Source organism: Vulpes lagopus, chromosome 6 (genome assembly GCF_018345385.1).
Source record: "Vulpes lagopus strain Blue_001 chromosome 6, ASM1834538v1, whole genome shotgun sequence".
Taxonomy (NCBI): Eukaryota; Metazoa; Chordata; class Mammalia; order Carnivora; family Canidae; genus Vulpes; species Vulpes lagopus.
This window is the reverse complement of record NC_054829.1, coordinates 30,510,425-30,523,489: the sequence shown is the minus strand read 5'-3', so window position 1 is coordinate 30,523,489 and position 13,065 is coordinate 30,510,425. Positions and strand designations below refer to the sequence as shown.

At 40.2% G+C, this 13,065-nt stretch overlaps 1 protein-coding gene across 2 annotated transcripts in view; it reads right to left on the bottom strand.

Moving 5' to 3' along the window:
* Positions 1-13,065, bottom strand: part of DCAF5 (DDB1 and CUL4 associated factor 5) — a 100,946-nt gene that overhangs the window by 41,633 nt on the left and 46,248 nt on the right. For both annotated transcript variants that reach the window (XM_041758120.1, XM_041758121.1), the window contains exon 6: positions 5,460-5,673. In XM_041758120.1, the coding sequence (XP_041614054.1) occupies positions 5,460-5,673 (214 nt within the window). The remainder of the gene's footprint in view (positions 1-5,459; positions 5,674-13,065) is intronic.

The following is a 13,065-nucleotide window of genomic DNA, read 5'->3' as shown; positions in this document are numbered from 1 at the left end:
ACCCATATAATGTCAACACAGAAAGTTGAGTGATGATGTAATGTCTGAGGCCAGGCCACATATTCAAGGCCATTTTGTTGGACTCACAGGTTACAAGTCAGCTCTTCTCTCCAGGGGATGAGTTAGGATGATTTCGTTCTCATGATTTTGGGGACCTTGCCATCTATCAAGTTTAAAAGAAAGACCTGTGTAAGTGATCCCAGTGCTCAGACCCTCCAATGCTCAGCTCTTTTGAGAAAACTTTTTCATACTTTCCCTTTCCTTCCGCATCCCATTTTCAGCAAAAGACAGGAATTATAAGGCCAAGCCTTAGGTAAGACCAAAGCAAAAGGAGATTTAAAAATTACCACACTGTCCATTTCCAGGCCACATATACCTGTTAGCCTGAAAGACTTACTTCCTAGAAGCCTGAGCTCTGCTGGACTTTCACAATCTAGGGCAAGAACCATATAAGGAATTGTGAAAGAAAGGGAACAAAAGCTGAGTGCTGCCTTACAAGTGTGTGCCAGAAGAGCTAGCAGGTGGAAAATTGGCCTTCTTTTTTAACCCTGTTAAGAGATTGGCTCACTGAGTATGCAGAGGGGAGTCGGAAACTGGAGAGACAGAATGTACCCAGTCAGCCTTCAGGGAGACAAGGAAAAACAAAAAATCCAAGTATGATGGTGATAGCAATGAGGAGACCCCTTGGGTTCAGGCGGCCTCCAGAGGAAAGAGGGCTATTTTATTTATTTATTTTTTTAAAGATTTTATTTATTTATTCACGAGAGACACAGAGAAAGAGAGAGGCAGAGACACAGACACAGGGAAAAGCAGGCTCCATGCAGGGAGCCCAATGTGGGACTTGATCCCAGTACTCCAGGATCACACCCGGGCCGAAGACAGATGCTCAACCACTGAGCCACCCGGGCGTCCCAAGAGTGCTATCTTACTGCAAGATTCCTCAGCATACTTTAAGACTATAAGGTGGGCTGGTTTAAAAAAAAAAAATTAGCTATATTTGGGCTAATTGTTTCTGTTGATGCTCAGCCAATCTGATGTCACTTAAGCCACTTTATCTGATGACAGAAATTATTAAACTTGAATAATAAAAAGATTATACTAGAAATAAACAAACTGTATTTTTGGCCAAAAGTAGGGAAGAGAGATTGTATATAGGGCTTTATTTATTTTTAAGATTTTGTTTACTTATTAGAGAGAGAACACAAGCTGGGGGGGAGACAGAGGGAGAGAGAGAAGCAGACTCCCCACTGGACATAGAGCCAGACTGGATGTGGGGCTGGATCCCAGGACCCTGAAATCATGACCTGAGTCAAAGGCAGATGCTTAACCGACTGAGCCACCCAGGGACCCCATATATAGGACTTTAAATGAAAATCCTGGGGCCTCTGGCTGGCTCATTCAGAAGGATGTGTGACTCTTGATCTCAGAGTTAGGAGTTTGAACCCCACGTTGGGTATAGGGATAAATAAATTTTAAAAAATTAAATTTATTATTATTAAATTTATTTTTAAAAATAAAATTTAAAATAATTTATTATTAAATTTATTTTAAATAAATTTTAAAAATTTTTAAATAAATTCTTAAAAAAGAACTTAAAAAAAACTCAAAGAGGTTATTATCTGGCGGTCATATGTCTACCATAGCATCTGACATACAGCAGATGCTCAGTAAATATCTATTTTCTTAATTTAAAAGATAGGGGGAGGAGGAGGCATGACATAAGGGTTCAGTAGGAGACAGGAAAAAGGAACTTGTCTCCACTCACCTATGAATTAGTGACAGGCCAAGAAACTAAACATGAGAGAAAAATATTATGCGGAAGCCAGTCTCTACTGCTTCTCAGTTGTCTCTACTGACAACTCAAAAATCTGGGTTCTAGTCTTGGCTCAGCTACAAACATGTATATGTCTTATGACCCCAGTGTCTCTGAGCCTCAGTTTTCTTTCTTGTCTATAAAAGGAGGGTTATACAAAATGATCTCCAATAGCTCCATGATTAGAATTCATCTACAATGAAAAAAAAAAAAAAAAGAATTCATCTTTTTTCATCAATGACAGCGGTGAGCACAGGGGAGACACAAAGTAGGCTCAGCCTATTTCACACACTATATTCCCAGAGTCCAATTTTCTGAAATGTCAATTTCATTTTGAGGCTGAAGAAGTACCTGGTGAACCTAGGCTAGTCTAAAAGGAAGTATATGCTCTCTGGCACAGTTTCTGGGTCCATTTGTGTAGAAAGACTAATCTCACTGTAATTAAAAGCCAGAAGACTGTCTTAGTGTCTTTCTTGACCATGTTCATTCCTATTATGGAAATTCTCACATTCCTCTCTGGGATGGTTACCCAGCCTATGACTAAATGAAGAGTTCCAGAGCACAGAGCCTCCAGCTGCGGCCGTACTCTAAGTATACAAGAACAAGTGCAAATATAAAGACCAATATAAGGAAAGAGTAGGCTTTGGAATTTGAAAGCTGCAAAAAAGATCCTGTCTGGACTAGTCAAAGAATATACACATCAGTCCTGCAGATCATACTGTAACAGTGGCAGCTGCTGCTTTAGCTCTGAGTGTGGAAAGTCAGAGCCTATAAATCATTCTGAGAGACATGTTCCAGCAATGAGACTGTAAGTTTGGCCTCCTGTGCAGCACTTAGACAGTATAAACTCAGTAGATTAGTCTCATTGAAAATCTATTACTTAATTCATCCTTATAAAGCCCCTAGAAGTTGAGCAGGAAAAAATGGCACTTATCGATTCTGATTTATAGTTAGAGAAGCCTTAGGCCCAAAAAGCTAAAAACCACACATTGACCAAAGTATTCAAGATCTGCTTCAACAAATATTTATCGTACTCTCACTGTATGCCAGGTATTGGAGACAAGACAATGATGAATTAGCCATATTTCATTTCTTAGTCCTCAAGGAATGAACAAATAGCCTAACGTAAATCTCTGCACTTCCTGTTCCCTAGGTTATATACTTTTGATAATCTATATGGGGACTATGAACAGACTTGAAAGATTCCACCTTTGAAATGGATCCAAAGTTAGATTCAATAACTTTGCATTCTCTGTCACAGGAAACTACATAAAAAAACAAAAACAAAAAAACTATCTAGTTTATAAGAGAAGTTATAGTATCCATGGACTTCTCCCATAGGATAAAAATCACACATAAGAGGCGTCTGAATGGTTCAGTTGGAAGAGTATACCACTCTTGACGTTGGAGTCATAAGTTTGAGCCCCGTGTAGAGATTAGTTAGGATGTAGAGATTACTTACATAATTTTTTTGTAAAAACACACAATAAATTAGTCAAGTCTGAATAGAAAAATTCAAAAGCCAGCCAATGTTTTTACCATTATATATAACCTTAAAGGCAAAAATAACTACCTGATTGTACAACAGGACAACCTTCTCTGGTTCTGCCTATGGCAATACCTGTCCTAGTGTATCCGGGCAAAATGGGTTATTGTAATCTAGGACAGAGGTTCTCAATCAGGGGAAATTTCCCCCCAGAGGACACTTGACAATGTCTGGAGACATTTGTGGTGGTCTAGGGGATGACTGGGGGAAGACATTATTGGCATCTAGGGGGACAGGCCAGGGATGCTACTAACTATCCTATAATGCACGAGAAAGCCCCACAAAACATATAATTATTCAACCAAAATGTCGATAGTGCAGACGTTAAGAAACCATGGTCTGGGTGTTCTATACATTGGCTAGAGGCCTATACTCTGGGTCTTTTAAGGGCTCCATGCAGACAGGTTTTGGCTGCTAATACAGCAACTGAAAGAAAATTAACATCTATTTTCCTTTACATCTTTCACATTTCTCTCAGCCCCCATAATTCTGGTAATAAAGCCTAATAAACCATTACATTTAGAGCCTGCTTTTTATTGGTTATTGAAATAAGAATCACATGCATTAAGAGACTGACAGAAGATAGAAAATCCATGTAAAAGCAAGGAAGAAAGGCAAGAAGGAAGAAAGGAAGGGAGAAAGGGAGGGAGAGGCTTGGTTGTCATTTCCACAGCTAAATGAAACTAAATCAACCAATCTAAAGAGTAGACAATGATCTGTTCTGTTGTGAATCTGATCATATCTAGAAACTGCTTCTTCCCACCCAAGAAAACAAACAGCCTATAAAAATTAAGTCATTCAAGCATTATGGCTTCTTTAAGGAGACATCACTTATATAACTGAGGCCACCTAGTGGTTTCCATTGTGGATCACAACTAAGTGGGCCTTAGGATTCTGCCTTCAACGTAAATTCTGATTTAGATATATATTCTCTATTTACAAAAGGGACATCCCTAGTCTAGACAACTTAAAAGATATTTTCAGTTTCTTTAACATTTAACTCAGTGCAACAAGTGTTTATTATGCTCCTATTGCATATATTAGTCTAAGCTCTGATATTGGGGAGCATATAACAATTCCAGTTGAGGAAGAAAAATCTTAGCTTCTGCCTTCAAAGAGCAGGGTCTTCACAAGTTGTCCAAGAACTGTTTTTTTAACGTCCCTCACCCACAAAAAAACTCTAAAGAGGTGAGTACAGCATGTGAGAATTACATCACAGATGATGATGAGCCCAAAGAGGACACTAAGCATCAGCAAGAGACTAAGTTCTCTCTTTCCAATCTAGATGTGAAATAGCATAAGATTTGTTCTGTTTGAAGAGAAAAAAAATCTATTTTTTTATTTGTTCAATGCTTTCTATGTTTGTCTTTACTCAGTTTGATTATTGAGACCAGTCTAACTCACTCACACCTCACTCATTGAGGTCCACTCACTGACACCCACTTCAGAACTTCTATGGCCAAGACAGACAGGTGCAAGAATGCCAAGCATGTTTTTATACTGCCAGCTCTAAGTCAACATCAATATCTCAATTCCCAGTGAGACTGTGAAGACTGGAAACATAGCTGGGTTCTCCCTCCCAGTTGTGATGCTGGCAATAAAAAGAAAAAGAGTCCGCATCTGGCTTCCTCTCAAACAAAGCTGCTCAACCCATCTAATCCAAGAGAAAGATGCCATCCCAAGGGGCCATTCAGGATATATATCTCTTGGATGATACTTAGGGTGTTTCATTCATCATTGTGTTTTACTGATACACACAAAAAGTCTCTATTCTTTTGGCAGGCTGATTTTCCATAGACTCCCTCCTTTCTTTTGAAATGACACATTCTTAGAACCTTAAAGTCTATTCACAAACCTGGAAAAGTGAGGTTACTCAGAACTATACTGTGGCCAACCTTGGTTCATGGTATGTGCCTCATATTAACCAATGGCCAATAAAGTGCTAATAAAGAAACTCACTATTATGCTAGAGTGTCTAGAGACACTGTGTGCCTCAATTGTTTCTACCTGACACAATGCTAAAGAGAAATACAGAACCACATAGAAAGAGCAATCTGAAGAAAGCATGAATGTGGGATGCAGGAGACAGAGGGCACCTACCTGGTCACGATCCCCTGCAAAGCAGCAACTTTTCATGGTGCAAGAGTTGAAGTAACCCTGATTGTCAAACTGGAACACGGGCAGGCGGGAGTGGATGTCATAGAGCACAGGGGGCAGGCGACGCCTCAGGGCCAGGAGCTGGGTGCCGTTGCTGTTGAATCGCACGCTCATAGCACTCTGGAGGGATAGATTGCCACCATAGCGCAGAAGAGAACTGGAAGGCAGGAAGCATAGGGATTGGGCATGAGGCAGGCAGGACAAGTCTACAAAATGACATTTACTTCTTCCCAAAATGTGTCCAGAATCTCCTGTCAGGCTTGTACATCTGAATTTCAGCAGAGAGGTCCTAATACTATACTGTTTATTCTGGATATTTTTAAAAACAATAATCATTTTATTACTGGGGCACCTGGATGGCTCATTCGGTTAAGTGTCTGACTCCAGCTCAGGTCATGAACTTGGGGTCCTGGGATCGAGCCCTGCATCAGGGTTCCTGCTCAGTGGGGAGTCTACCTGTCTCTCTGCCCCCCCCCCCACCCCTTCCTCATGCTTTCTCTTTCTCTCAAAATATTTTTAAAAAATCATTTTAGGGGATCCCTGGGTGGCTCAGCAGTTTGGTGCCTGCCCTCAGCCCAGGGAGGGATCCTGGGGTCGAGGATCGAGTCCCATGTCGGGCTCCCTGTGTGGGGCCTGCTTCTCCTTTGTCTGTGTCTCTGCCTCTCTCTCTGTGTGTGTGTGTGTCTCTCATGAGTAAATAAATAAAATCTTTTAAAAATAAAAAATAAAAAAATAAAAAAATCATTTTATTACTTAAGCATTTATTTTTGAATTTTTAATCTGTTCACAGGAACTTTTTATATTCTATATAACTAGATGGTAAATATTTAAAAATTCCAATTTAAATGCAGAGCAAGTAGTATAACAATTAGAAAAGCAAGATGAAAAAAAATAAAAAATAAATAAATAAATAAAGAAAAGAAAAGCAAGATGACTTGTTTTCTTATATAATTCCCAACAAACATATGTATTTGGTTAATATATTTGGTTACTATATTTATCTAGCTTCACTAGGGAGAGTGATATGCCCTGGTTCACCTACCATTCTTCTGTAGTCTCATAATATTCCTAACCCCCCCCCCCACACACACACACACACACACAAAACTCACACGGTATGGTTCCAAATAATTTCTTTTGAGGACTCAGAAGATACTTTCAAGTTTATAGTGAACCAGGATGGCCATGAACATTAACAATTATACAGTACTAAGTAAAAAAGGCCATGTATCTGTGTGTGTATTTTATCTTTCAGTATCCTTGATTGGCTAGACTTTATTTTATTATTATGAAGGAATGAACAACTTACTGACCATATCATAACCAACTTCTTTTGTATTCTGGGTTCAATTCTTGCGAGTACTGAATTGCTGACAGTGAAGTGAGGTTAAGTATATATTGAGGGTGGTATAGAAATTCGTGTGACATGAAGACTACGAACTCATTTTGCCTCACACAGACATTGTTGTCCTGGAAAGAAAATAATCCTAGAAGTTTTAGGTAAAAACAATTTAGAAATTCTAGGGAATCACAGAGCTGGAAAGGGCCTTGAGAGACCTAAATTAGAGCCTGGCAGATTTAACTGAACATTTTTAAGGAAGAAGTTTTAATAGCATTTTACCAAGTGAAAACTTAAAGAGCTGTATGCTACCAGAAGAGATTTAATATTGAATGAAGACAACACATTTTCTTTTTCTTTTTTTGGCATGACAGTGATGGGCAAGATGAAGGAGACAGGAAAGGAGATATCCCATGGGAAAAGGAGCCCCTGGAACCACGTGCAAAGGCAGCTGCCAACCTGGCCTAGTCATAAACACTAGCGCGGGTCAGTCCTATGTCTCCCAGAGCAGTCTTCTCACCAGAGGGAGGCATGCTCTGATACTGCAGCTCTGTGCAGAAACAGGGTTTGGGGCAAAACAGGCTTTAATCCTTTTGGATTAGAATGAACAAAAATAGAAGACTTAGGAAACAGACCCTAGTACTCCAAACATCAAGGAGAAGGCTGGTACCTCTATATGCCCCAAGTAATAATCTCCACAGAGGAATGTTCTTATAATGGTCCTAAACAGAGGCTAGCTACACTCACTCACATACAGAGAATGAATGACAGGGCTGTTACAGTCCAGGCATTTCCTTTACAGGGTGCCCTAGCTGCTGCAGGCATGTGGTGTTATCTAAACAATGAGTTCAAAAACAATGAGAGGCTTTCAATCCAAGATCAGCATGGAGTGTACAAATAAACCACCATCTGCAGGACTGAAGAGGAGTTGGGGGTGGAAACAAGACTCAACAAAAAGAAACTTGGCCAGCCCCACCCACAATAGCAGCACGGGTTTGCATCAGTTCAGGCCTCCCTGACAGGAAAGCTGGGGCCTCTGGAAAACGCCCTTTCCATGGGTTATACCCAGAATTTCCTCTGCTGATTCTAGTCAGACCTGTAGAAGTCTGCCCAAGACAGGCATCACGCCCATCCCACCCCCATCCAAGCTTCTTGACCTATCTTTGCAATCCAGCTACTCTACAGAGGCCTGTTTGTGGGCCCCAGGAGAATCACTAACTTCTCTTGCCTGTGCTTCTGGGTAGGGAACTCCTCTCTCACACATAGGGTAGGTATGTAGGACTTGCTCCTAGAGCTAAAGAGCAGCAACTGCTAAAACTGAATACTTCATGTTTGGGCACAAAATTAAATTCCCTCCAAAGGGCAGGATGATACCTGAAATCTAGAAAGTGAGTTGTGTTAGCTATAATTTCTCAGCAGGGGTTCTATAGCTGGCTCCTTCTGATGAGAATGGTAAGAACGATAAGAAGAAAAAGCTTAGAAACAGTTTGCCCTCAGAGTCAAGATATAAAGATAATGTCAAAGATGCTGTAGTTTATGGTTCCAAGTATAATGTACATGAGAAATCATCTAAACTTTTACAAATGTGGATTCTCTGGACCCACCCCCAAACATTCTAATTCAATCTGGGAAGTGGGCCTGGGAATCTGAATCTAACAACTCACAATTCTGATGCATGTGACTTTCAAACCACCTTGAGAAACATGGTTCCGTTTTGGAATTCTGGGGGAGATGAAGCAGGAAGAGAAGAGGGAGTGGGGGCCAGGGGGAAAAGAAGGTGGAGAAAAGGCAGATTCCCAGAGGTTTAACAAAAAGCCAATCACACAATATGGCACTTTTTACAGCCCCATGTCTTTCTGCACGAAAGACTCTAATTCCTTTTAAAAATCAGAGTTCTTCTCTACCAACAATCAATGCCTGAAATGCCTTTTTCCTGTCATCAACACATTCTCCAAAGGAGAAGTTTCTCACTTCCTCTTGGAGAACTAAGGATAGACCGCCTCAATCTTGATTTGCTTTCTGAACTCTGATCTTGATAATGGAGATGCCACTATCCCCACTCTTCAGAGAAATGGCCACCACTACGTACCTAAACAAGATGAGCAGTATCTTGAAAAGACAAGCAGTAAGTTAAAATGAGTTCAACTCAAAATATCCCCATTTAGAAAAATAAAAGCAATAAATCTATTCCCAACCTATCTCTAGCCAATGATTTGTCATAAAATGCAACAAGACTGGGGTAGGAGGTAATCCAAGGGTCAGCATGCAAAAGATCCAGGACAAAAAGCAAGAGAACCACAGAACAACAAGAAAATATTTCTCATTAGTGTGGTCTCCTGGATTTTTCTTTTTTTGCTCCCTCTCATTCCCAGTATTCAAATGGACTTCTTTATTGTTCTGGCAGAGTAAAAAGAACATTTTTTAAGGTACTTGGCCAAGGGCCTTGGAATAGAAGAGAAATAGGCTAAGGTTGTTTCCAAGGAAAGTAACTGGGAGTATCATGTTCAATATAAAACAGGGCATTGATAAAGTTTCCAAGATTAGACACCATGAACCTGGACTTCCATTAATTCAGGACTAAGTAATTCACCTGATGGTACCAACAACATGATTTACCAAGGCCCACCAGCATGAATTTCCTTATGGTTTCTAAGTGAAAGCTTCAATAACACCTGTGAAATGCACTGTTATTCCAAATCACAGACATCAGATGGTATTGCACAACCAGAGTGGCAAAAATCAAGGTCCTTGATGGGGGGGGGGGGGGGGATAGATACCTCCCCCTCCCTTCTGGTTTCTGCTTTAGGAAGGGATGACCTATAAGGAATAAAGCACATTTTGTACTAGCACAACCCATAAAATATGACAAATCCAAGAGGACACTGGAATTAGATAGAAAGCAAACAAGTTCAGGGAGTCGTCACAGCCCACACCAATCCTATTAAAGTCTGTTCAGGGTCCCAATAACCCTTAACCATTTCTTTTATGTGATTTGGCAGGAGAACCTGGGCTTTCTCGTTTGTTTTTTTCTAACACAATCCTCAATTCCAAGACTGAGACTTCTCTAGAGGAAGCCAGAACTGTTAGACAACTAATATGAGAAGATACATTGTGATCTCTGTCTAAAACAAACTCACTTTCCTCAGAACATGATTCACTGCCAAACGTCTCTGGCTTGAAATATATAGATTCAATGTACCTGCTAAAATTTCCTTCCCTTCTTGAACCTCCAGAAATTTAAGTTTGACTGAAGTTGGCAGAAGGGTTTGATACATTTCTGATAGGGAGATTTTTAGATAGGGGCATCTGGCTGGCTCAGTCAGTAGAGCATGCAACCCTTGATCTCATGGTTGTGGATTCTAGTCTCAAGCTGGGTGTAGAGATTACTTTAAAAAAATCTTTTTAGGGGTACCTGCATGGCTCAGTGGTTCAGAGTCTGCCTTTGGCTTAGGTCGTGATCCTGGGGTCCTGGGACTGAGTCCCGCATCAGGCTCTCCCCATAGGGAGCCTGCTTCTCCCTCTGCCTATGTCTCTGCCTCTCTCTGTGTGTGTCTCTCATGAATAAATAAATAAAATCCTACTAAAACAAATCTTTTTAAAAAGAAGAGAGATCTTTAGATGATCAAATGGCATATCCAATCCCTACATGAAGCAAATGTGGATGGCAGGCATTGCTGTGTTTTTAATCATCATCTTCCAGAATAGGATCCACAAAGATAAAGTGATCTGGAACCTAAATTTTTGTGTTTGACCCAGAGATCTCAAAAGCCTTGCAGAACTGAACAAGATCTCAAAATAAATTAAGAGGTACTGCCATAACAGATTTGTTCTAGGACACACATGAATTTCCCATAGAACTAAGGACTCAACATTTAGTCATCTCAGTTTGTCAGATGGCCTGGCTTACCAGGTACCCCTTCACCCCAAACTGCAGAAAATAGAGAGGAGTTTTCTGAGCAGCAATTTAATATTCACCTTACAACTAACTACTCCTGGTCCTACCTTCTGACAGATATTACATTAGCATCAGCCCTGACCTTACAGTATATAAAACTGGAAAGGGAGAGTTTAATGAACGGTGCTTGGTAAGAGGGAGAAAAAAAAAACGAGAGAAGAGGGAGGTTGGGATGACAGTTGCTAAAACAACAGTAACTGCTGCAAGAGGGGTTGGGAATATATCCAGGTAAACAGGCAGTCCCTGATGGCAGGAGAGGAAACTGGGGTGGGTGCACTGGCTATTAGGGTGGAAGGCCACGAAGCTGAAGGAATGTGAAAGAGGAAAGAGGTAAAGTTTGGAAAAAATCCTAAGCAGAAAAGGGTCTGAAAACAAAAATCAGAATTTGTCACTGTCTATGAAGAACTCCTATGCAAACAGTTGAAAACAAGAGACAGAGGAATGCAAAGGAAAAGGAGAGAAGGCCAAACTGCTGACTGATGAGACACAACTACAGGAAGCCAGTCTGTTTCTCTAGGAGCAGCTCACTGAGAATTTATCCAAACACCAAAGTCCCCTCTAGTCGGCAGTAACAGAAGTGTCTTAGAATAATGGCTTTGAAACTTTGATAGCAACCCTTGGTAAAGTACATTTTATACTGCATCCTCGTACACCCACGTTTTTTTTTTTTTTTCAGCATAAATTCATTAAACAGTACTTACCACCTACCATAATGCTACGCCCTGATTTTGTATTCTATATTTTTTTATTTAATAAACACTTGTGACCATCTAAGTTGATTTCATGGCCCACAGAATTATTGAAAGAGCTTTCTACCTTGGCTTCCTTGCTTCTACTCTTAGCCTATGCTTCATTTATCCTGAATAACACAGTCAGAGGGATGCTGAACCAAGAGTCAGAAACATCATTCCTTTGCTAAAGATCTTTCAGTGGCTCCCCATTTACACCAGAGTAAAAACCAAATTCTTTATGAGACCAATGAAACCCTAGACAACCACCTCCCGATCCCTGTATCTTTGACTACCTCCTAGCACTCTTCTTACCTTACTCTACTTTAACCATATGATGCCTCCTTACTGATCCTAGAACAAGTCAAGCATGGTTCTGCTTAAGGGTCTTTACATTTGCAGATCCTGCTGTCCAGAATGTTCTCCAGATAGGTCCATAGTTCATTCACTTACCTCTTTATTCAAATACCCTCCTCAATCAGGCCCTTTCTGATATCCTGTATAAAAGTTCAATTCCCCAATACTCTGTCTCCCTTGCATGCTTTATTTTTCCAGGTACATGAATTGCCATCCTACATACCATATATTTTTATGTATTTATTTTGTTTCTTATTTGTCCTTTCCCACTAGACTACTAACTTTTATATCCTTTCCCTATATATCCCAGCCAGGCATGTAATAGTCACTCAATAAATAGCCATTGAATGAATGATCTAATGGATCATGAAGCAGCAGTTTCAAAAACCCTGACTTTAAACATTAAAAAGAAAAATGGGCTCTGCCAAAGTTCACATGGGTCCTGACGTTTGTCTACACGTGAAACCCAATCTGAGAGACAAGAAGCAAAGCAGCATAAAACTGGAGAAATATTAAGAGGCTTGGAGATCATCTGAGTCCAAGTCCTCTTGAACAGGCAAAGAACCAGCCCCATTTGCCAATGACCACTCAGGCAATCCCCCATCTTTGTGTGACACTACCACACATCCTTAAAATAAGTTAAATACGTCTACCTGCTAATAAGTGGCCAACAAGAAGGAAGAGATTAGCAGGTAGGCAGGTGTCTTAATTATATCTTGTATTTTTTATTTTTATTTATTTATTTTTTAAAATTTATTTATGATAGTCACACACAGAGAGAGAGACAGAGAGAGGCAGAGACATAGGCAGAGGGAGAAGCAGGCTCCATGCACCGGGAGCCCGACGTGGGATTCGATCCCGGGTCTCCAGGATCGCGCCCTGGGCCAAAGGCAGGTGCCAAACAGCTGTGCCACCCAGGGATCCCTATATCTTGTATTTTTTAAAGTGAGTTTTTAATACATGCAAAACAAAAATTCAAAAGGAAAATTAATAATTACATTTGGAGAAATGAAGTTAAAAAAAAAAGAAAATTCATCTGTTAGATACCAGAAAGGGGTAAATTCTACAGATTTTGAACCTATGTCCTATCCAGTGATATTTATGAATGGATAAACACTCAGATTGATGGATGTATAAAGACCAACAAGAAGATATATAAATGAGACTATA